The 23299-nt window shown below is 43.5% G+C and overlaps 6 protein-coding genes across 7 annotated transcripts in view; 1 reads left to right on the forward strand and 5 right to left on the reverse strand.

The window, feature by feature from the left end:
- Positions 1-332: 332 nt before the first annotated feature.
- On the reverse strand, positions 333-2128 carry LOC118507068 (toll-interacting protein-like). Its single transcript, XM_036045047.1, has 4 exons — positions 1962-2128; positions 1333-1458; positions 886-1263; positions 333-812 (listed from the first exon to the last, which is right to left on the reverse strand). Exons 1-4 carry the CDS (start codon positions 2001-2003, stop codon positions 543-545), a joined length of 816 nt encoding a protein of 271 aa, XP_035900940.1. The 5' UTR covers positions 2004-2128; the 3' UTR covers positions 333-542.
- Positions 2051-23299, forward strand: part of LOC118507070 — a 36738-nt gene continuing 15489 nt past the window's right edge. The window contains exons 1-2 of the mRNA XM_036045049.1: positions 2051-2125; positions 10036-10099. Of these exons, the coding sequence (XP_035900942.1) occupies positions 2091-2125; positions 10036-10099 (99 nt within the window). The 5' untranslated portion in view covers positions 2051-2090. The remainder of the gene's footprint in view (positions 2126-10035; positions 10100-23299) is intronic.
- Positions 3932-5010, reverse strand: LOC118507074. Its single transcript, XM_036045057.1, has 3 exons — positions 4726-5010; positions 4273-4346; positions 3932-4200 (listed from the first exon to the last, which is right to left on the reverse strand). The coding sequence occupies exons 1-3, from the start codon at positions 4744-4746 to the stop codon at positions 4029-4031; spliced, it is 267 nt and encodes an 88-aa protein (XP_035900950.1). The 5' UTR covers positions 4747-5010; the 3' UTR covers positions 3932-4028.
- Positions 13937-16694, reverse strand: LOC118507066. Its single transcript, XM_036045045.1, has 3 exons — positions 16365-16694; positions 16230-16300; positions 13937-16149 (listed from the first exon to the last, which is right to left on the reverse strand). Exons 1-3 carry the CDS (start codon positions 16404-16406, stop codon positions 14406-14408), a joined length of 1857 nt encoding a protein of 618 aa, XP_035900938.1. The 5' UTR covers positions 16407-16694; the 3' UTR covers positions 13937-14405.
- LOC118507072 lies at positions 17893-21052 on the reverse strand. 2 transcript variants are annotated; one of them, XM_036045052.1, is made up of 2 exons: positions 19773-21052; positions 17893-19713 (listed from the first exon to the last, which is right to left on the reverse strand). In XM_036045052.1, exons 1-2 carry the CDS (start codon positions 20087-20089, stop codon positions 19707-19709), a joined length of 324 nt encoding a protein of 107 aa, XP_035900945.1. In that variant the 5' UTR covers positions 20090-21052; the 3' UTR covers positions 17893-19706. The 2 variants fall into 2 exon arrangements, with proteins under 2 accessions (XP_035900945.1, XP_035900944.1); XM_036045051.1 differs by having other exon boundaries at positions 17893-19716.
- LOC118507069 lies at positions 21452-22777 on the reverse strand. The gene is made up of 2 exons (XM_036045048.1): positions 22529-22777; positions 21452-22468 (listed from the first exon to the last, which is right to left on the reverse strand). The coding sequence occupies exons 1-2, from the start codon at positions 22612-22614 to the stop codon at positions 21868-21870; spliced, it is 687 nt and encodes a 228-aa protein (XP_035900941.1). The 5' UTR covers positions 22615-22777; the 3' UTR covers positions 21452-21867.

The raw sequence follows: 23299 nt of genomic DNA on the forward strand, positions 1-23299 counted from the left end.
AACCGCTCTTGGTCAGAGGCACATGAAGCTGCACGCACACGAACTCAATCTAGTTGGCGCAGATTGTCAAACGTCTGACAGGTGTAGTGTTCTGCACAGAGCGCTACAAATGTGCGCTTTTTGAAATGATTTTTAACCCGATGCTAGTATTGCGATAGAAATATATTATTTATTAGCTAAAGTTCTATACAAGTTACATTAATTTAGTTTCTTAATTTTGAAAGCATGTTCAGTTCGATTTTTCGCCATTTTCTTTCTTCAAACAATGCGTCAGATTAAAGTTTTAAAATCATCAAACGCGGGAAACTGCAACGAATTGACACATACAGAAATTTGCGTTGGATAGAGTATATGCCTAGCGTACATTTATTAAATACAGTTAGAAGCTTTCGTAAATATTAACATAAACAACAAAATTATTGGAAGGTTCAATAAACTTGCCCAAGCGGCGGGGATTCAGCGGCACTGTAAAATGCGTTCGGTCTTAAGCGCATCACCATCATCTTATCTTCTTTCACCTGCTTCGCTTATCGTTTCCCAGTCTAGCTGCTCATCTGCAGCAGGGCATTGATGACTGCGTCGCGGTCCTGGTTGTTGGCTACGGCGACCGATTTGACCACCTCCTTATCGATCTGCGGGAACATCTCGTGAATGCGCGTCAGATCGTCGTCGGAAAGCACGGGAGGTGGTGGCCGTGCCACCTGCGGTTGATTCGGAGCAACAAACACGGGCATCGGGGTGCCGGTGGCCACGTTCGGTACCAACACGACCGGAGCGTTGGTTTGTATCATCCGCGGCTGTACGACCATATTCTGGAAGAGAGTGATGAACGGCAAAGGTTTAATTGCAGTAAAATCTCCCACCATTCGTCTGCTAGATACTTACATTAAAGCTCATTACCATATCGATGCTGCCCTCCAGCCCTTCGCCCTGTTTACCGCTAAGCGGGTACCAGTCTTCGTGCGTCTCACCACGCAGCACCGACTGCGGGATGCGAATTTCGGCCCACGCTATCAGTTCGTCCATGGAAAAGTTGCACTCGTCGTAGATCTCGAGCGCGATCGTGTCGACACCGGCCGGCAGCTGACAGTGTATGACACGGTTCCAGCGCGGATTCCGGCCACCGTTCGGCGCCGTTTGCGTTTCGTAAACAAAGTGCCCCACTCGCAAACGCACGTACGGATCCATGCGGGTGATGCCGTAGTTTTTCACCAGCTTGGCCTGTGCAATGGTGATGCTTAGTCGGCCGACAAAGTTGGGAGCCTGGAAAGGGTGCAGAATGGGATTAGTCATTCCATTACAATCTTACGCTTCTGGTGTCCGGAGTCTTACCATGTGCGGAGTGTACGTGTTGTGGTAACTTTGAAGTGCCAAAGCGGCCTGCCTATCGGAGACTTCCTGAATGTCTTGTGCTGTCGTAACACGCAGAAACTCATCCGGCAGCGGACCAAGATAAGCCTACAAATTGTACAAACAGAATGTTCTCGATTCAGTTCCATGAAAGATTCTACGAATACGGCATAGTAACGACGGTTCGGAGGAGGCTTGGATATCGGTGAGAACCGCAAGCCCGGTAAATGATAATTTTGATGTTTTTCGCTGCCCTCTTGGACTATCAAACCTGTGCCGTGCATTTGGAGGGCTTCCCTTTCCCGAGTTCGACGATGCAGGTAAAACAAACAGAGGCGCGTTCGAACTACAATATGGTGCGCCGTGGAAGATTGCACACGTTTTGCATAGGAATCTGCTCAATCTACTCAATCTATGCCCAATGACGACACAATCTTTCCAATCCACCTGCTGCCTACATGCATGAATCATATCAGCTTTGTGTGTTTAAATTACATTTTTTATCGCTGATAAAGAACGACGTAGATAGATAGGGAGCGGGTAGAATGCCAGCCAGCCCTTCTGGGCACGGTAGGCGCACAGCAAAGATATCGAAATTGTGAGCAATTTACCCGCTTCCAGTGTTCGTTAGATCGTGGGGTCACTTCCTCCATGGTTGAGGGCAAAGTTTAGTTGGTATACGCGGGTCTTTTTCTACACTTGCTATCAACAAAAATACAACACAACTGGCTGGATTTGCAATGCAGCGGGCACAGAACAATGCGGAATGTGTCAGGTTGGTTCAGGTGTTGTTTTGGTGGTCCGCCATATTGAAGAGCGCTGTGACAGCTGTAGCATGTAAACAAACAAAGTTTTTAAACGCAAACAGAATGCAATTGCAATCGAAAGGGAGTGCTGGTATGTTATCCCCTTTTTGTAATTATGTTTTATTCATTTTTATAAATCGGGGACTTGCGGTTAATAAGGATGTAAGGCTGAGATAGATGCATGGTTAATTATAAGTTCAATTAACTTTGTTGTTGTTCTGCAAGATTATACTGGATTGATGTTTTAGGGATGCTTTGTCCATAGAATACTGTTACAAAAATTATTTACAAACGCGACTTATTTATACTCAGAAGTCACTTGTGCCGAAAGATAACGTAGACATAAAAGTGCAAGGAAAGTGTGGTTGAAAGGTTTGCTGAAGCACAACGGCACATGCAAATTAGTAAACAGAGGGATCAGGACTACTCCGGAACCAGTGGTGCATCCAGTGCCGTGTAGCCCTAAGGGAATGGATTTGAGGCAGATACATTGAGATGTCGAGAGGGGTCCTAAAGGTGTCGCTTATATGGTGCACCCCTACGTAGAGTTCGGTGCCCTGTAGAGGCCCTAGGAGGAATGGAAGTTGGGAGCCCCTATCAGCCCGAGTTTCGTGATTGGCGAGATCAGCTAGATTTTTGAGAGGACCTTTGTGAGATGTATACTGAAGAAAAATGACAAACACTGACGGCCAGCTCTCTGTCTAACACCAGGCCCCTTTTACGGGTCATCCTGATACTAGATCCATACTAAGGGCGCTCCTTTTACGAGACCTCTTATGCGAACTGTTAGGTAGTCGATACAGGGAGTACCACTTCTTTAGATACATGAAGGAAGGGTACCTTGCCGAATTTATTTATTATTTAATAGATTTTATTTAACGTATAAATTTGCTACACTGTACCTCATAAAACATTTAAAGTCCCAGGAATCTCATAAGTCTGTGAGACATGGATTTAGTGAGGAAAATGCCCAAATTTTGATGTGGTGGACAATGGAAAAGCCATTACAATAATTTGAATAAGAGAAACAATGCAACAATACGTGAAAAGTGTCCTTATTGAATATAAAAAAGTAAAGATAGCCAGGCTCTGATAGGCTGGTAATTTCATGAGAATGGCACGAAATTAATCAGCAATAAAATCACAAAAAGATGGAGTTGTGATTTTGGTGCAACGATCACAAAGGCTGGAATGGAATGAAGGACGCCGGCATGACGTCGTTTAGCGCAGTTTCCCTCTAAAATCTTCCTGTAACAGCCATACCTTATATGCTAAGCTGGCTCAGGTATCAGCTAGCTTCGAGATATCTGCTCCTATCAGGACACTTGTCTCCTTATTTATTTAAAGTCATTGCCATATTCAATTAAGCTTGTCAAGTTGGATCAGTTGGATAGATCAATTCGTGATCCATGATCGATAGAATGATGCTTAAAAGATTCGTTATGTTTCCAGCAAAGCTAGTCGTGCCGTTAGGAAAACATAATCCATAATTCAATTAGAATTTATTTAACGATAAACAAGATCAATATCCTTGCAGCGAACTCGATCGTATCATTTTTTTATCGGAGTCGTATATGTCATCTTCTTTTAAGCTATTCTAAAGATATTCTATCGTTATTGATAGTTAATGTGATATTAATATAATATTAAATATTAAATTAAATTATCATCATCACTGCCATGTCAACTTACCTTTCATTGGTTGAAAACTTACATTCTCCACAACAAACTACAACGAACTTTTCTTTCATTTCTTATACGATAAAACGTTTGCGTTACATATTAGTACCTATAATTTATTGATAATTCTATTTTTTGGTTCCAAACGCCTAAATACACTCACGCACGCTATGCGTGTGATCCTGTTGCTGCTCAAATGTAGGACAGGTAGCTGGAGGCGCCCTTCTTCTTCTTGCCATACTCCCAGCCATGCTCATCGTCGTGCGTCTTGACGTTCTTTACCGGGATGCCGACATGCACCGTTTTCACCACGGTTTTCGTGTGCAGATGTGTGTGGTGCTTGATCGGCACGTGGATACGAATTCTGTGGGATAGCAGTAAAATGGCAAAATCGGGTAAATCCTCGGAGTAAGGCTGGGTAAAGCACCATACTCACTTGGCATGATCGGGAACAGGAAGTGCATCGAAGGCACACACAAGCATGGTAATGATGAGGAAAGCGGCAAAAACCTGTCCGAAGGTAGAACGGTAGACGGTATTAGTTTGTGTTACCTATCCACTCGAAGGATCACTAAAGATTGTTTAAAACATCCTATCTGGATCGATCTCTTCAGCAAAGATAACCTCTCCGACATTTTCGGAAGTCTACCAAACCGTGTTCTTTTGCACTATGTTAATCACGAAATCAGACATTTTTAATTGAAGATACACACTCAACTACTAGTGTAATTCCACACATCGGTCATGTCCTTCATGGTCACAGACCAGCCACTTGTAATAACTCATCAACTATTCATTGTTCACTTATAAAGTCTCTTTGTTACACAGAGTTCCTTCAACGACACTTATTGAAAGTTGCATTTAAACCAGTCGGAGCGTCATTACTTACAATCTTCGATGCCATTTTCATGCTGTATCACTGCTACTATTTTTTGAGTATTATTAGCGACTGAACTCTGCAAAACCGCTTCACTAAAGCACCTCAACAAAGTCACAAGCACTGCAACACCCCGTCCGTATCTCACGCGGCCACCTGAATCGAATCTGAATCAACTTCTCGCTGCAGCAGCACAATTGGTTCGGCGTTTTTTTTTTCTCGTGTTCCGGTTGTTCGCGGACGCGGTGTCTCGCTGAGCTCGCAGCTGATCGCGGTAGTTATGGTCAGTTTTTGAAACCGACCGATCTTTAAATATCTATGCGAGAAATGGCTGCGATGCCGTTTGGTGGCCCCAACCCCAATCCCAACCCACCCCGATCGGCTGGTGGTGGTCGGGCCCGAAGGTGTTGGAGGGAGCTGGGTGGTAACCAACATCCAGCCACGGTTCATCGAGTGTGTCTGGCTGGTTGAAGTTGTCCACAGTCTCGGATGGTTGAAAACCCGCTAACCCGTGGCGTGGCTTCAGCAGGCAAGGCGCATGACGTTGGAACTGGCCACTCGAGTGTGGGGCCGTGATTGTGTGCTTGATGTCGGAGCTCCATCTTTCATCCCCACCGACCCACCCCTTCCCATCCGGAAGCTTGTTGGGTTCCACCCCTGGTAATGGGTGGTTGGGTGAAGGCAAAAGATAAACAAAAGTCCAACATTATCTCCCCATTGCTGTCGCCGATCGGGCGGTGGGATCTCCTTCTATGGGGGATTTTTTTTCATTATTGCTGCTTTTCGTTACACACACACACAGAGCGGACGCGAGTATACCGAAATTCATAGCAAGCAAGGCAGAAATGGGCGCCAAACATAATGTTGGTGTTTGCCCTCCCTTCCGGTTTCGAGTACTCCTCCCAAAAGTGGCGTTCATAATGATCTCGCGATTAAGGAGGGAGAGAGAGAGAAAGGGGGGGGGGGGAGCATGGGTGGATGGAAATCGCGGAAAGTTCGTTCGCGGGAAGGATCGAGAAAAGAAAATTAACCAAAAAAAAAAACTGACCCGCGTACGGTACGACCTCCGTTCGTTTCGATCAGTGGGCCAGCCGTAATGATGGACAGCATTGGAAACATATTTTGTTCCGATATTATCTGCTTCATTTCGGCTGCTTAGGCACGCGAAAGACGTGGGACCATGTGCGAAAAGTGACGATTAACCGACATTGTTGTTCGGGTGTTGTTAGAGGCTGATGGCTGACACGTAACAGAAACTGATAGCCTGTCGTTGGGTGTTTAGTACCGCGTTGCGAGTACCCTTCAATCAGTGCGTATTATTGTACCGATACGTCATTGAAGAATTTGCATAAATAATAGTGGCATAAGTGGAATAGGTAACTGTAAAACAAACGGGAGAACGTTGTACCTGGATACAACAGTAGACTTCAGAGAGCTGTCATGCCTCAGACCAGTTGTTGTACTAGAAGTGTGGATTTAATAAAATTGTGAGAAGCATTTTAATTTAAAATATTTAATTTTTAAAATATTTCCTACTTTATCATCTACTTCATTCTTCAGCATGTGCTAAGTTTTTTTGTTGTTGATTAATATATCTTCTGTTTGTCTTATGTTTGGTCTATTTTTTGCTTCAAGAAAGTTGGAGCCAAAAGGACCAATTTTGATATTTTTTTTAATCCGAGCTTATCAAACCTTACCCTTCTTTTGACAAATAATACACTCCCTAACACGGCTAAATGCATATGATTTTATTGTTTTTTTTATAATATATACATTTTAGGAGCGTAATTAAAATAAAGTTCTAGTATTAGCATTTATGTGTTTAAGAAATTATCCTAAACATAAGTCATTTATATGTTATTATTAGTTTGTAATAGTTGTGATAAGGACTGGATACGCAAAAATCTTTTGTCCGCCTTATTTCGGCGACAGATTTTCGTGATCATTTTTTCGTCGTTCGTCTTGAGTTCTAGTTAAATGTTAAATTTTTCCAAAAATATCTCGAGAATTTATTTATATTTTCAGTGTTGCGGCTTGAAACCGTGGTTTCAACCACTGGAGAGTAATGAACAAAAAAATTGAGTAACAAAATTACGTTGATCCTATGTTTTTTAAACATTTTCGAAACAACCATCATTTGCCTGTACTTCCTTAAAAACTTTTTCCTTTTTATTTGGATCCTCAGGAAATGGGAGGTCTTTCTTCTGTTAATGCTGGCTTCATTATTTTTTGACATGTATCGAAATAGTCCTGTAGCTGTTAATAAGTTACGCCGAGTTGATGTGATAGGTAATCGCAACTGTGACATCCCCCAAATCTTCACCTTTCTTGGGTTAAAAATCTGAGACTCTCAGAAGGATGTTGACCCACTGCCGCTCATACTATAGGCTGAGTAAGGTAGCATAGCACATTTTAAGTATAGAAAATATTCATATACGCTTCTCAGACTTTAAATCTGACGAATCTTTCTTTGTCGCGTTCGCGAAAAACATTTTGCCCTCGTATGAGTACCAACATATAAGCTTCTGAGACATGGGCTCTATCAAAAACTGACGGAATCCATTTAACCGCATTCGAGAGGAAGATGCTGAGAAAGATTGTTAGTCCCGTATGTGAAGGACAATAGACGAGCCGTTACAATGATGAGCTGTTCGGTAATATCACCATCCTGCTGTGAAGAAGACCTGGCAGGCTCTGGTGGACTGGTCATATCTTGAGAATGTCACAGGAAGACCCAGTCCAAAAAGACCGTCCACACGGACAGAGGAGGCGTGGTAGGTCCAAATGGAGATAGAGTGATGGCGTTGATGGGTACGCAAGAACGGCCGGGATAGTATCGAATTAAAAGTGCCAGGCTCCGATAGGTTGATAGGTTATGTTGTGAGAATGCAACCAGATGACCAATCGTCTGTTAAAAAAGGTGAGCTATCTCCGTGCACCCCGATAACCGTGCACTTCTACAGCAAGCCAAACCCTTCAAGCAATTGTAGCGTCTGATAAGCTATTTAGTAAGGTAGTCAGTCCAGCGTACACGGAAGTTAGTAAAAGATTTCTGAATAAATGAGTAAGGAATGGGTTTATTAACTTTAATTAACTAAACTTATTCAAAAAATATTATTAACAGCACTTATTTAAAAATAGGTTATAAAAAGTTGGCTTCACAATTCTTTAATTGGTAACTCCAATATAAAGACAAAATTGAAAAATAAAGATTTCTCGGCCCAAAAGTTCTAAAAAAAATAACGAATAGTACTTTATTGAATGGAAATTATTTTGTTAAACTCCAATTTCGGAACACATTTCAAATCCGTTTTACCACAAATCCGGGTGTAAAAATTTGCATGCTTGCAAAGTGTACTTTTCCTACTAGTCGCACCCTCAAAGTTGAATCTCCCCCACGTTTGGCCGGTTTCAAATGCGTGCCCCAAGCTGCTCTCACTTTTAAATACATAATCTGTTAGCCCCGTTTTGGGTTCCTGCTCCAGTTCCCGGCCCGGTGCTCCATAAAAACTCGTTCCCACTGCCCGAGATTGGGCAAGATGTCAAAAAAGGGTTGGTCGTGCGAAAAACCTGCTCAAAGCGGATCTCCGGTGTCCGAGTGTCACCGAGGGTGGAAAACATGCGATCGAACATGCTGGAAAGCTGAAAAAGCGTGTGTGCAAGTGTGTGGTGCCAACCAATTTCCCTTTTGCTCAGTTAAAATGGATTAAATTGGAACATTTTATTCATCACGTCTTGATCGATAAACTGCAATAATTGAATTTCGTGCCTTTATCGTCGAAAAAAAGCTCTCCGCATTTGTGATGCTGTCCGTCTGTGTGTCCCTTCCGGTTACGAACAAATATTTTATCAGACGTCAGATGGATAGCGAAACTACACCCAGGGGCCATCACAGGTGTTGGGTGTGAAAAGCACCGTCGTAATCACGCACGTGGAAACGTAATCAATTACGAGCGCTCATTTTCGCCGGTCGTCCTCTAGCCTCGGCCACGGTAGTTTCCGTCCGTTTCGTATCAGTGGAAAGGCGCACACTGGTGTCGGTGAATTCTGCTGCTGCCTTTAATTGTCCCCGGTCTTGCCGTTGTTTCATGGGCAACAGCTTTGCATACCGAGCACACAAACGCGCGCGCGGAACTATCGAACTAGCGGTTGGCACCATTTCTCCGCCCGAAAGGTTTCGTAACCGATGCGGTGGTTGTGATTTGTGATGTGTATCTTCGCACATCATTACGCACGGTTGTTTCCCATGTAGCCCTTTTTGGTTTTTGGTAAACATGGCTGTTCGCGAGAGACACTTAAAATGCGATAATATTATTCGATTTTTCCATGCGCGGTACGGGCGCTCATAACAAGCAGACAGTGCAGTTCGGTCAGAAATCGGCGAACGGCGACTCATAATCGGTGGTTCATCTAAATCAAACACTTCAATTTGTTGGCCCACAGTCGAATGCTTTTGTTTGCCGGTTGGGCGTTAATGAGAGCGGCGTGGTTTATTTTTGTTTTGGTCCACAAGTGACTTTAACGGGGTTCGTCGCTTGTGTGTGACTGGTTGAAGTCTTTCGATCGCAAATTTAGATATCCATGTCGAAGAAGCTCTCCAATAATTTTCCTTATTTCATACTAAAAAGCAAACCTAATTTTATGCAAAAAAATCAATAAATACAGTAAGAAGAGTTCAATTGAAATCACAACTTTTTTTTTTTTAAATAAATCACAAATCGATCATTTTTCTCATCACTTTAATCCCTCACGATTCCACTAGATACAAACCCGTTTGTACCGTTAACTGGGTTACGAATTGCAACTTTTCACCATTTCACACCCACTCCCCCCTCATCGGCCAATCATTTTCTCGCGCCCCTAGCCAAGAAAAACCTGGTTCGTTATCATCGGTTTTTTGTTTCTGTCTTTCTTCGCTCACCGTCTGTGGTGCTGGTGCTGCTGTCTCGTCGGCTGCTGGTCGACGAGCTGAAAATGGGAAATAATGGGCCGGTGCAAGATTCCGGTGTGATTAATTTCCGTTTCCGCAAATGCACGATCCGGTGGCCGGTGGTGGTTTGAAATAAAAAAAGAGGCGATCAAAAAGCGAAAGGGAAAAGCGAAACATGCACTTCTGTTTTCGGTGAAGAGCGCTGATTGCGCTTGCATAATGATAAACCGTTTTATTGTTCTGCTCGCCGGCCATAATATGCTGGTGGGTTTGGTAAGTAACGAGAGTCATAATGTTAGGTTACTTAAGGGACAAGTCTGTAACTTAAACAGTACCTCTAGTTTAAAATGCTGATTTAAATTTAAATTTTCTTCTTCTTCTTCTCCTTTCAGCACACACCCGATGCGATATGGGTTCGTCTTCGATTTTCCACGCGTCATCCATGCACCGTGTAATGTGAGTACACTTTCACTATCAAACGCTACCCACCGGAGCCGGACTGCTCCTATTTGCCTCCCACTTTATCGTGCTTGAGTGCCGGCGCTTGTACGGGAGAGGTCAGTACTGTTTTGCCCGCGCATCGCGAATAAGGAAACCCCGCCACCATCGTATGTGCATGGCGCCAGCCGCCGATGATGGTTTGCCATTCAGAGTGGCACAAAGGAAAAATGCTTCTTGCTCTGACGCGGGGCAGCAAATGATTGCGTAAAACGGCACGAGATTTTAAAGGCAGAAGAAGGAAAATCGTGCTGTACAAAAATTGGAACCTCGGATACCAGGCGTACATTGCCCATTGTCAATTGTATATAATTTTAAACCATTTTGACCGAACGCATGCATTGTTGGGTTGGGCATGCTGGGCATGAAGATACTAGAGGGAAATGCTTACGTTTTTTCGTACTTCGGGCTATTATTTAGGTATTTTTGTTAATTAATGTTCATGTGCTCTCGTTATGAGGCGTTTCACATTTCTTTTGGTTTTTGTTGTATTTTAAGTGAAAAGTTTATAATGATAGGAAATTAAGGGATTTTTTTTGGCAACACTTATTACGATGGCCCGCTTCTTGCGGCACGAAGATGTTATGTACGCTTCCGCAAAAGGTGAAGGTTGTGCCTGTCTCATCCGAGTGGACCTTCCCTTTATGGGAGCAAAACGTACTCCAGTTTCCTCCACTTCCCTCATGTCTTGTATCTATATGGAAGGGGAGAAGAAAAACTCGTCCACCACTAACGGTGTTTCATACAAAAAAGAAACAATTTCAAATCCTGCGACGCCCATACATGGGCAAAGTGTTGACGGCGAGTCTATTCCGGTTGAACAATTCAGACATGCGACAGGCATTTAGTTGAAAAGTTTATGGAGACAAAAAAAAGGAATGAAAACAAAATCACATCACTGATATGCTGACCGCAGCGAAATCATCATCATAACCGACAGACGACAAGACAACGCTAGCAGCAACAGCAGCTTAAAGTGGGTCGACATCGACGGCGGTGTGAGCCGTACCTTTGGCTGTGGTTTATTTATTTCTCGGCCACCAGGTAGCAGTTTGTTGCGAGAAGTGATTTGTTGATGATGTAACGGCAGCGAGAAGAAGGACAACGAAAGTGAGTGAACGTGTTGCAGCTAGTGTGCACGGGCAAGCATGGCTCAACGGGATCAATGACACTCACTAAACGCACTACAAAATGGCTTAATTAGTATTGCCGATGTTGCGTCGGGGAGAAAATTAATTAGCAATTGGAAGAGACATTGGCGATTTCGATTTTTATTCGCCCTCTGATGAAGTTTGATAACTGATGGGTAGGTTTGTTCGTCAGGTACGGCAGCCGGAAGTCATGGAAAAGCCAGTCATTACAGAACAGTGCCTCAATTACATTGTAATCGTTCCTATATCGTTTTGTTGTTCGATACTGTTGAGATGTGTTTTTTGCCGTATTAGATATTATTTTGGGAACTCATCTAAAAATAGTGTAATTAACTTGTATGTGAAAAATGTTCGCTCGGATTTGGTTTAACTGCTTGAGTGTTCTCCTAATCCTTGATAAAGTCCATATCGATCATTTCTTAGTCCTCGGGATTTTATCTTCTGAAGGTCTAAAGAAGCCTGCTATTTTTACTTCTTCCACGCATTGATGTTGACTCTCAATCCACTCAATGCTAGATTTCAATTCCAACGTTTTTGAGAATACTTCTGACATGTGACAGATCGCACGCCAGCGAGGGTTCACGATCACTTAATCATTAAGGACCTTAATGTGATTTGATTCATGCTGATTCAACTTATATGTTAAGTATTTCATTCAATATTATTTCTATTTATATTTGACAACTAGCAATACGACCAGGCCTTTCCTATCGAATAAAAATATTGACAGCAACTAGGAATCAACTTTCATTCAGACTAGGCTTCAAAATATCTACTTAATGATCAGTAAAAATATTCTAAAGACTTTTTATCTCGGGTTGTTCTGGTTTTTCTCATGTCAATACCAGATATCGAATCGCATTGCGCCAGCATTAACTATAGTTTTTTTTTTATTCCAGCAATAGGCAAAGGCAGCAATAATGTCCCATAATATCAAATTACGTACCAAACGTACGTTTAATGATCCTCATTATTAATTTAGGGTTTTCAGGATAATCGGTTCTTGCTATGTTGCACCCACAAATTCAAACATGCCAGTTCTTCTATATATCAATCTTTTATGTATTTCGACACCATAAGTGCTATTGCGGCTAACGCGAATTTCATTATCTTACAGCTTATCATACACATTGCTTGTAATGCTGAGAATGTAGGACATCCGTTTTGCTGGTTGTTTCTTGCATAATTCCACCATCAAGAACTTGTGTTTGTACCTTAAAACACATATTAAATAATTTAATAAAACACAAAAGATTCAGCATGATGAATACAGACCAAATCGCCTCTAAATTTATTTTAAATTTTATATATTTGTTAGGGTGAAATTAATTCACAACTACGTCCCACCGGCTGGCCCAGTGGTAGATGCGACAGCGGCGCCGGCCATCTCACGGCAGGACCGGAGTTCAAATTTCTTCTAGGCCTCTCTCTCATAGTGAGAACTGACTATCCAACTATGTGTATGTATGTCTAGTAAGCCAGAAATGGCCTGCATGTCTTAAGATAAGAGGTCGTTAGACCAAGAAAGGAGGTCCCATAAAAAAACTTACAAATCTCGTTACAAACGTTACGGAGGAAAGCTCTTTAAGCTCTTGATAATAACCTAAATCATACATATTTCTATGAACCTTGACGATTTTGGTGCTCCAAGGCTTAAGAGAAAAGATATCTGGAAAGGTGTACATCAGGAATCATCTTCTTGGCTTAATGACTTCCGAGACAACGCCGTCATTTTATGGGTTCTAGACTTAATTATACCAAGTAGCCAAATAGTCAATCCGTGCTAGAAGTAAACGGTCTCGGATTTGAAACCGGTACCTGCCGTATGAAGAACGGTGTCCCATCGTATCGCACCAAAATCAACCAATAAAATATTGGAAGTAAATACATCAGAAAGACGATACTCAACTAAGCAACTTCTAGAGTTTGTTCGATTCCTCGTGGTAACGCTCTACCATGTTCTACTTGATCTACTTGATGTACTTGAGTTAATGACTAATCTGCGTCCATACATACTGATAGTAATGTATGTTATGTTGCACGTGATCTCCGTCCGTCGACAGTCCATATACTTGAGCAGTGATCAGATACAGTCTGTGAAGGATCTTCGAGTTTTATTTGACACGAAGCTTTCAGGAAACTTTCAGAAACAGCTTGATCATGTCACATCGAGAAGCATCCAACTGGTAGTCCAAATCGTCAACATGATTTGTGAACTTTGAGAGCTAACTCCTGTTATCCAATCATATAATTCACATAAGATTACCGGATCAGGTCTCTGATTAGACGATCTGCCTTAGGAAATCTTAAAGAAAGAATTTTTTTCCTATTATGATTTGTTTTCGCGCATCTGTGGAAAACTCTGGCTAATCCTAAGGCCTCTGATTGTTCGTTGTCCTTTTTAAATTTCCTTTCATTTGTTTAATTTGTTCATAAAAAGAAGTTAAATGGACGTTGACGAGGCTCATCAAAATGTCGACTGATATGACATGAAACAGGAAATCTTCTCCGTACACGACTGCAAATTATTTCCGGTAGATAAGCTTATACAACATGAAATTTGTAGAAATTAGTCAACATAAGCGAACAGCATCTTCTAGAACTGACTACTCTCTAAGAGAATCAACCACAAACCAAAAGGATAATAAAAATAACCATTTTATTTATTGTTTAAGCACCTAAAGTTAGTATAATAGACGAGGTGAGAAGAGATGCAGATGCACAATTATAATTGTAGCATTCCTGAGCAAGAAACGACAAAGAGTCTCTAGTAGAACAGTCGGCTACTTATAGCAGCCCGGAGTTGGAAATCTCGATCGCACAAAAACGAATCTCTGCGATCGCACTTTGGTTTACAGCCTTACATAATTTACTGTGTATAAATAAGCGATTCGCCGTGCACACAAGCGGTGCACACAAATTAAATAACGTCTGAAAGCCATCGCCACCATGCATGCACGGGGCTCCGGCTCCGGTTTTAGCTCTGCTAGCGGGCGACTAATATCGCCATACATATCTTCACCGAATCTCTGCGTATTGCTAAGTGCTACGGGCAAACAAATTACTGTTACGGTCTATCACCTTCTCCCTTCCAACTTGCCACGACCAGCGCCCTACCGGTAAATGTGGTCCGGGTTTTTCTCGAGCGCATCCTTAAACTTGATCGTGCCCCGATTGCGGCTGTACTTCGGGTCGAACTTTTTCTTCACCCGCAGCTCGGTTTTGCTCGAACCGGCCACGACACTGTCACCGGTTTTCTCAACCGCCCGGCGGAGGCTTGTCACGGACGGGCCCGTTTCTGACCGGTTGTGGTGGTTATGGTGGTGGTGGTGGTGATGGTTTGTTCGTTTCTTGGTCGTACCTTTCGTCCCTTGCGAGCCGCCAGTCGGTTTGTGAGTGGTGGTCGAAGTAACCGTGGCATCACCCTGTCCCACGTACGCCGTTCCCGGCACGTACGGTTTGGGCGTTTTGGTGTAGCTCTTCTTTACGCCAGTACTGTAGAAGTTTGCCAGCCCGCTGCTGGTACTGACGCTGGACGATGGTTCCGAGAGTGCGGTGAAGGTGGTAACGGGTGGGGCAGATTGGGTGCTAACCTCTTCCTGCCCAACGGATGCCACCTGTGTCCAGGGACTAACGGCGAACGTAGGCGGAGCGATGGTGCGATTGTTGTACTGGATCTCCACATTGCTGTAGGACTGTGCTACCGCTGCCGGTGCTTTACCATTATTACCGTAGAACATTGTCGCGTCGTACGTAGGACCGAAGCGTTGCGACTGGGCACCACCAGCTGCTGACGTTTGTTTCGGTGTGGTGGAATACGTTACGGACGAAGGCTGCCGAGCGGACACCGTACCAGAGGTAGACGGGACACAGTTCCAACATTTAACACGATCCTTCGTCCGTTTTTCCTTCCCAAGTGAGGCTGTCTTAGAACGATGCTTCGGACTCGGAGCAATCGTCGATTTGGGACTAACGGAAGTACTCGTCAAACCGTACCGAACTCCGGAACTTACACCGGTAACTGTTGGTTTCGGCTTCGCACTTCGTACAGCCGTCTCTTGAGGACGCTTTTCGGCCGGCACAGCCGTCAACGAGGTAACGATCTTCGACTCGGAAAGTTCCGGCGCTGTACCACGAACGACTCCGCTCGTGAGTGGCGTCTTCTTGATGGAAGCAATCGGTCGCCAATCATCATCGCTTGCATCCGGGAACAGCGAATGTATGGTGGCCTCCACCTTAAGCTCTTCACGACGCTCCAAATCCCGGATGACGGCGTTCTCGAAGTGTTTGTAACCGGAGATGCCCAAATCGGACATTAACGAATCGTACTTCCCGGGTGGTGACGCAGCTGCCGACTGGTGTCGGCCACGTTTCGGCCCCTGCACGCTTTTCTTGCCATAGGTGACGGGAGCTGACGTTTTGTAGTGACCGCCCGCTTGCTTGGTGAACGGTTGTCCGTACCGTAGCTCGTTGGCGTTGGAATAGTAACCGGCCGCGTTGTGTATGCCCGCCACCGGTCGGTGACTACCGAGCAGGTTGATTGGTCCGTGTCCGGGCATCGAGACGGCCTGTTGGATGGCTCCGGTTACACCGTTCACTGCATGGGCAAGCTTTGATGCACCGATGCCCGTTTTGAGGTTGTTGATGAAGTGCTGCAGGTTGTTCTCCAGGTTGGTCACCGTGGGGATATAGTAGGACCGTTTCTTTGGGCCACCGCTCGTATGGGCTGGTTTCGAGAAGGGTGCAGGCTTTGCCGAGCCGAGCTCGTGGATTGCGTTGGATGTTCCGTCGGTAGACGTTCTTGATTGCCAGCGTCCTACTGCGGTTGTACCGCGTGATGATCTATGCTTTTTGGATCTGGCGGAGAGTTGGGAATATGGCCAAGTTTAACAGACGAAACTGAACGACATTGTTAGGATTTCTGGACATGGTCTTACCTCACACGACTCCCACTAGCTAGCACTCCTGTCAGCAGAAGAACCAACAGCAACACAACATGAATGCTGCACTGTAAATACAGAAGAAGACGTCAGTTTGGCCACGATGTCTCCACACTCTTCAAGGACACCTACAGTCCTCCGGGAGCTGCTCTGCCACCGGATGGGTACCATCATTTTGGGAAACACTTATTGCTATAACCACCAACTACCACACAAACAAACACGATCACCGTGTCGACCACTAATTCACCAAAGCTCAACTGCTCTTTAGCGGGTGAAAAATTGCAACACCCGAGAGTCTCTTGATCGCGCGTGCTCACCGGACTAGACGCGATTGCTTCGGAAGCATCGGATGGCTAGTGTTTTTATAACTTAGCTAATTGTCGGCTAGTTCCGATCCTCGCACAAACGCCCAACAGCGATCCCTATCGTACCCCACTCCGTATGGCATGAGACCCCACCCAACGTGTGTCGGTTAATGGCCGATGTGTGTGTGTGTGTGTGTGTGATGCTACCGTTACAGTATTTAGGAAGAATTCACACCTGCTGCACGCCCTAAGTATCTAATGGGCGGATACAAAACACAAAACGGAAGGAAACAACACACCATACGATGAAAGGCAAAATTCGCGTATCGAGGGTGCCGTGTATCGGGGAGGCTCATTTAGTGTTACCCCAACACGGGGTAACTATTCTGTTTTTCCAACGACAGGCGGTGGCGTGTGTGAGGTGTCTGCCAAAGCGGTGTAAGTAAGGGAAACAACAGTTGGTAACCAGTTGATTGGTTGACTTATTTGGGTAAGTGTAATGAGAGAAGGGTTTAAGAAACCGAGTTTTGGTGATGAGGTAGAAGTGGCTGAAACATTTCTGGATTTCTGTTTAGGATGAAGAGGAACGTTATTAGGATCTTTTGCACCTTCTCCACGTATCACGAAATAGTGGTAATATTGGTGATGGACACATTTACAAATAGAGCTTGATTCTGGCTCACTTTCTGGTGACTCACTCTGTTTAAAATGAAGTGGCCAATCCAAGGTAGAATTGTACAGAGTTCTGTTAATCTGAGTTAATCTAATCTAGTTAATCTGAGACTTTACCACATTATCTTAAACACGGAGAAGAAAGTACGAAAGAGTCCAGTGTTACCAGACCATTGTCCACCTAATTTTGAACAATGTCCAAAAATAGCTGGAGCTAATTTATCTCGGTATAACGCTTTATTGAAGTAACAATTCGTCTTCCAGTTGAACATATTGGTGTCAGTGGCACATATAGCAAAAGGTCCTACACATGTTCTTGAACAGTGTTCTTTATGTTGAACAGTGTCTAGAAACGGCTATAATATTTATAGTCTATCCCAAAAATCCTCAACATTTAAGTCTAAGTATCCATCTTTTTTCTAAATAATGGGTCTGTTGGCACATAAGATAGCGATAGGACCGGGGATCACATGGTGTCATGGTCATGGTCACATGGTGGTGTCATTAAGACTTGTAAGCCATTACATAGCAGACATCAGCTCATAGGTCTTTAAGTCAGGAAGAAAATTTTCTAAAGATATGTTTATAGTTAATCCACTTCATTATATGAACCTCGAACCTGATCCCCTTCTGTATTGCTCCCAATAATGGAACGATCCTTACACCACCTTTTGAAAAAGCCCCAACAATAGGTGCCGATCGATACGCACGATAAGTGCCGGGGCAAGAAAGTCCGAAACTCCTTTCGCTTTTTTCTTTGTTGTCGCTCCCCCATCCACACGAACACCATCGCCAATTTTCTCGGAAACTCTCATTTTCATTTCGTGTTTAACTTGAGCATTTATTGTACCGCGTGTGGGTGTGTGTTTTTTTGCCCCGTTGCATGTTACCTTGAATGTCGTGCGGAAAACTAGAAACAGGCGCATTAGTGAGAGCGAAAGGTAACATCGAAGCCCAGCCATCCTAAGAAAAGTGCATCCAATCGGTCATCGCAACGTGTGAGTTTGTGTGTGCGTGTGTGTGTTTGTGTGCACGCTAAGGAAAGGCAAGATAAGTAGACGGGAAGTGCATTGGTACCGCAACGAGCGTATGCACTTCACGCTTCGCAGAACCATACAGCGTAGGAAGTCTGCCAAATGTCTGCTACAATCTCCGTACAACAATCGCTGTGACAATCGTGTATGCGTGTGAGCGATCGATTTGATCGAGCAATAATAAAGTCCATGTATCGAATGCGGCTGTGAGCGGTAGGCCGACCGGGTAGACCAAATGGAAACAATATAACATAATCGTTTAGCAACGATTTTCAAACGCACACGCGATCGTTCGGCTCGGATCGCGAAAGGTGAATGAGCGCCGGTGACCGACGGTTATGGTGCTTTCTGCAACTGCTATGCGTATGTGCGGCACGCACCGGATGATTGGTTGGCGATTTCCGGTGCTCCGGCCGGAAATATGTACGCAGGTGGGCTGGCTTGTGTTTCGAGTGTTTTAACACGTAGAGTGCAGTGACTTATGGCCGTGAACGTCCTCGATAAAGTGTGTTTACTGGTACTGTTGGCACGATATAGTAGGGACGTTTCTGTTCCTTCGTTCGACTTGAAGCGGGATAGTCAGTCTTGCGTACGGGAAGGCGGTCTAGGATGGTATTTGATCGTCGTCGTGTGAACATGTATAGAGTAGGATGTTTCCTGTTTTGTTGTTCTTCTTTTTCCGTGGTGCTACAACCTTCAGGGGTCTCGGCCTGCCATTTTCTGGCTTTTTTATGACTTGATTTTACCTGTAGCAAAGTACCTGTAGCGATCTGGATAGGATACGAACCCCTGTCCTGTCGTATGAACACCGGCGTTAATTGTCGCCTCAGGGGGCAGCAGGATCACCGGACCGCCTCCTGGTATAGTTATTCTATATAAAAAACCCAAAAAAATCCTACAAAATGTGAGAAATTCCCGAGAAATGCTCATCGACTTGATTCAACTGAAACTCGTTTGTTGATAAGATGGTTAAATGGAAAAACAAACAATGACTTAAGACAAAAACAATTTACAAGAGTATCATAAAACTCAAAAATTAAATAAAACAAATAACACTTAGTGCTTTATATTTTACAAAACGTATTTTTACATACATGCACATATCAACAAATGGGAATAAAGAACACTTAAAACTGGATAGGTATAGTAAATTACGCAACTGGTAACAAGAATGAAAGGAGTATACAACGCTTGCCCTGATGTAGAAGTTCCATAGCCGTGCGGGATAAACGGTTGATTCGGTCTGTCCGATCGTACGTTCAAATCCCGTCATCATCATGTTGCAGGGGGTTTTTCAAGTTTGAAACCAATTTAGTTTGTGTAAATGCCCCTCAATAAGGATAAGCAGGACATGTACGATTATGTATATGAATTCACGGAATTTCACTTAAAATGCTGCTGAGTGGGAGATCTTCGTCCCCAACGCTACTGATCCGATAGATGTACGTGTTTTTCAAGAGTCATCCTCTGCTAAAGAGAAATAGAAATTAGTTGACATGATATTACACGCCAGTACAATTTGTTACCTTAACATCTGCATCTTTGCGAGGTACTCCATCGGAGACATGTGCTGCTGTTGTTGCTCCATCGGATGAACGTGTTTATCCATGCTATAGCCCAACAGCTTATAGTCCGTCTTTTGGAACGTTCGATGATGAATCGGCTTCACCCGTGTCTTGGTCATGTGAACGTTCTTGTAGTTGATTGGGACGTGGAAAACCAACCGATCGCCTGCGATTGCTGACTCAACGCGCACCAACACACTGCATAGAACGATCAGCCACAGTAGCGCAATGGGCTGTGTACAGAAATGGGATAAAACGTTTTTGAAGTTGATGTACATTTGCACATTATTCTGAATCCCTTACCAATAGCTGTTTCATCTTGGAGCACTTGTTGGAGAACCGACTGTTGAAAGCGGCGCTTCAGATTGTGATGGCTTTGTCTCGCAAAGACACTTTGTACCACAGGTGTCCAGATCTTGACGGCTTATCGAATGGCTTTGACTCTAACGTTGCATTAGCCAGCTGCATTTATACTCGCACCTGATGAAACCGTTGAAATCGGTGTCTTAAAACAGTTTCCAGCCAAGGGAAGAAATTTAAGACACTTGCCCGGAGATACATTTTCACGCAACCGGCAGGAATTGAATTTCGGACAGTGACAAACTTTCATTGCAGAGTTTAATACGTTCGTGACCTTCCCGGGCTTGAAGCAGAAACGATCGGTGGTAAGGAAAACTCGTCAGTCCATGACGCCCGGTCACAGTCATTGACATTCGCCAGCTCGTGCCTTTTTATGCTTCACCGTGACACTGTGCGATCGTACGCATAACTTGCCGGTGCATTTTTCCTCGCTTGGATGAACGGTGCGAGTAAAGCGAGGCAGTTTTTAAGTTGCATAAGAGATTGAACGTGACAATCAGCTGTACGGGTAAATCGGATGCACCGAACCGTACTGCTACAGCTGATCAGCTGTGGCTAATCGTACCAAACGTTCAAGTGCAGCAGCATGTGATTTTGGTTAATTGTATTTGATTAAATTAAATTGGAATCGAGTGAACACTTTGACTGTAAGCGTGCATGTTAATGCGACTATTTGGTTTTTGGGGATGACATACTAATTATAGCTAATTTAACAAATTATTTTAAATGTCTATTTAGATCGTCGATTTATGAAAAAACGTTGTGTTAAATGTCGTACGCGATGAATTTAAAAGTAGAATCTTAATAACGATGGATTAAAAATTAAGTCACAGAAAGCCAAAAATGGCCGAGACCTCTAGAGGTTGTTGTGCCAAAGAAGAAGAAGACGAAGACATGTTTATGTGAAATTTGTTATGTTTTATTCTTAGTAAAGTATTCAGTCACTTTATTAAATATTTAATCTTTGGTTTGGTACTTGACCTGCCCGAGTATAAAATCAATTACTGGATTTTATTTATTTATTAATAAAAATTAAAAATAATGTTGTAATTTTCTTTGTTTTTTATAGTTAAGAAGTTTTGTGTAATTAGCTTTTTTAAAAAATTATTCAACAAAATTGTTTATTTTATTTACTAATTAATGATGACGGTAAGCAATACGGCCAGGCCGTTCTTTATGAATAAAAAAAAATGATGACGGTATTTTAAAAATGTTTGAGGTTTATTTTTATTTTTTTTTATTTTTTTTAATTTTTTTTATTTACTTCATTTTGTTTTAATCTTAAAATTTTTTAAAGCAATTTCATTTAGCTTCATTGTTTTTTGAATTTCTATACATCAACATTGAATAATACAGTTTAAGGTTTAATTTGTAACAGTATTTAAAAAATATCTCAATTTATAAGGAAAATAACTAATTAAGCAAGAAATGCGCGATATTATTAAGATTAAGTAAATATATAGAAAAGAAGAATAGAACAGTAAATTTGTAAGCCTACAAAAAAATTGCTTCTCCACAATCTTTCCTGACAAAATTTTGCTATGGCTTAAAAATATTTATGAAACTTTTCAAATAAAATAATCGCACATTATTACGAAATAATCAATACTTTATTTAAATATCACTCCCAACATCAACAACAAATAACAGCATAACAAATTCAACTTTAACAACGTAGTTTCTCCCCGAAGAACAGCTACAGATTGCCATACGCCTTCTTCTTTTTCGACTTCTTCGGAAGCAGGGTAGACTTTTCACCGTCGCTCGACTTCACACCGAACGACTTGTCCCAGTTGTACCCCATATTGGACAGGTACTTGGTTTGCGCAAAGTTCGGCAACTGCATCGCTTCCTGCAGCATTAGCTGATCGGACAGCTTCCGCTGCTGCCGGTAGTAGTCCCGCAGATAGTCGGAAGCATCGGGAGTGGTAGCATCGCGTAAGTCGGCCATTCCACCCACGGCCGGTGCGTCCAGATTGCGGTAGCGCATCATCAGCTCCTGGGCTAGCTGCGTCGACAGTTTGTCCTGTACCATCGAGGATAGGGAGGCGGCCGCAGCTGCAGCCATGGCTGAGGAGGAGGCTGACGAGAGGGCCGACGAGGGGGAAGAAACCATGCCGGAGGGAAGCGCACCGGACGGCATCCACATGCCGTGGTCGAGCGCCATCGGTTGCTGATCGACGAACGTTGGCGGCATCCCCTGGACGACCTTTTTCGGATGGTACACGTGCATGTACTTCGTCTTTACGTGGACGTGTCGGTTGATGATTTCGGGAACGTGAAGTTTTATGTGGACACTGGCGATAAGGAGGTAATTATTAGAATAAGGTGAAAGGGGGCGACAAGCGATGACTCACTGTTCGGTGTCATCATCGCCATAGCACCGATCGCGTAGAAGTGTAGTAAACACGCCGAGACTTAGGACAACTTGCTGTAGATTCATGGTTGGAAGACGCGTTGCTAGTCTTTCTTCGATGTAGTTATTAAAACAGGCTCTCTCTCTCTATATATCTAAGAGGCAAGAGCTCACAAACGACACTGATGCTGTCGGTGGCACAGGATGTGCTTTAAATACAAGCATTACAAGATCATACCGACACCCTAGCATGTAGTCAAAATGGATCATTTCAATGCATTTCGTTGAGCTGCCATTCGATAGCCATTGGAATGGGGAGGGCTTTTGCAGTGTTTTTTTCCCCCTAGAGCCTTCCCGCATATCAGATATCAGAAAAGGGTAGCAAAAGTGACCTTCCTTGCAGAGTCGCCTCTGGTGTAGGACCCTCCGAAGACATGAGCGAAATGCGACGGAAACTTACGTTCGCTTCGTTTCATTGTCTTGCGAGTGTTTCCGCTTTCGCTCGATGTGACACATTTGGCGCTGGGAGGCCCGGCGCAGGGCAGACGTGACATTCCGATTGCATAATCTGGCTAACTCAAGCTCTACCGTTTAGCAGGGTAGTTAAGACGAAGGGTCACAAAATTTCTAGAGCCTGGATGCGATCCAAAGATTGTGGGAAAAAATTAATGAAGGTGAAACTCACACATCCGAATACCATATTTTCTGCATTTTCTTAGTATATTTTTCTTTCTCAAATAAATAGATGAAGAAATAGAAATATCCTTATTTT

This window comes from Anopheles stephensi, chromosome 2, assembly GCF_013141755.1.
Source record: "Anopheles stephensi strain Indian chromosome 2, UCI_ANSTEP_V1.0, whole genome shotgun sequence".
Lineage (NCBI taxonomy): Eukaryota > Metazoa > Arthropoda > Insecta > Diptera > Culicidae > Anopheles > Anopheles stephensi.

Bases quoted from the DNA above. Each gene is read 5' to 3' on its own strand.
- LOC118507069 (XM_036045048.1), bottom strand. From the start codon at position 22,614: ATGAATCTACAGCAAGTTGTCCTAAGTCTCGGCGTGTTTACTACACTT. The intron at 22,469-22,528 runs GTGAGTCATCGC...CCTTATCGCCAG, and splicing joins GGCGATGATGACACCGAACA to TGTCCACATAAAACTTCACG.
- LOC118507068 (XM_036045047.1), bottom strand. From the start codon at position 2,003: ATGGAGGAAGTGACCCCACGATCTAACGAACACTGGAAGCGG. The intron at 1,264-1,332 runs GTAAGACTCCGG...CACCCTTTCCAG, and splicing joins ACACGTACACTCCGCACATG to GCTCCCAACTTTGTCGGCCG. The intron at 813-885 runs GTAAGTATCTAG...ACTCTCTTCCAG, and splicing joins ATATGGTAATGAGCTTTAAT to AATATGGTCGTACAGCCGCG.
- LOC118507066 (XM_036045045.1), bottom strand. From the start codon at position 16,406: ATGATGGTACCCATCCGGTGGCAGAGCAGCTCCCGGAGGACT. The intron at 16,301-16,364 runs GTAGGTGTCCTT...CTGTATTTACAG, and splicing joins AGAGCAGCTCCCGGAGGACT to TGCAGCATTCATGTTGTGTT. The intron at 16,150-16,229 runs GTAAGACCATGT...ACTCTCCGCCAG, and splicing joins GCTAGTGGGAGTCGTGTGAG to ATCCAAAAAGCATAGATCAT.
- LOC118507074 (XM_036045057.1), bottom strand. From the start codon at position 4,746: ATGAAAATGGCATCGAAGATT. The intron at 4,347-4,725 runs GTAAGTAATGAC...ACCTTCGGACAG, and splicing joins TGAAAATGGCATCGAAGATT to GTTTTTGCCGCTTTCCTCAT. The intron at 4,201-4,272 runs GTGAGTATGGTG...GCTATCCCACAG, and splicing joins CCTGTTCCCGATCATGCCAA to AATTCGTATCCACGTGCCGA.
- LOC118507072 (XM_036045051.1), bottom strand. From the start codon at position 20,089: ATGTACATCAACTTCAAAAACGTTTTATCCCATTTCTGTACACAGCCC.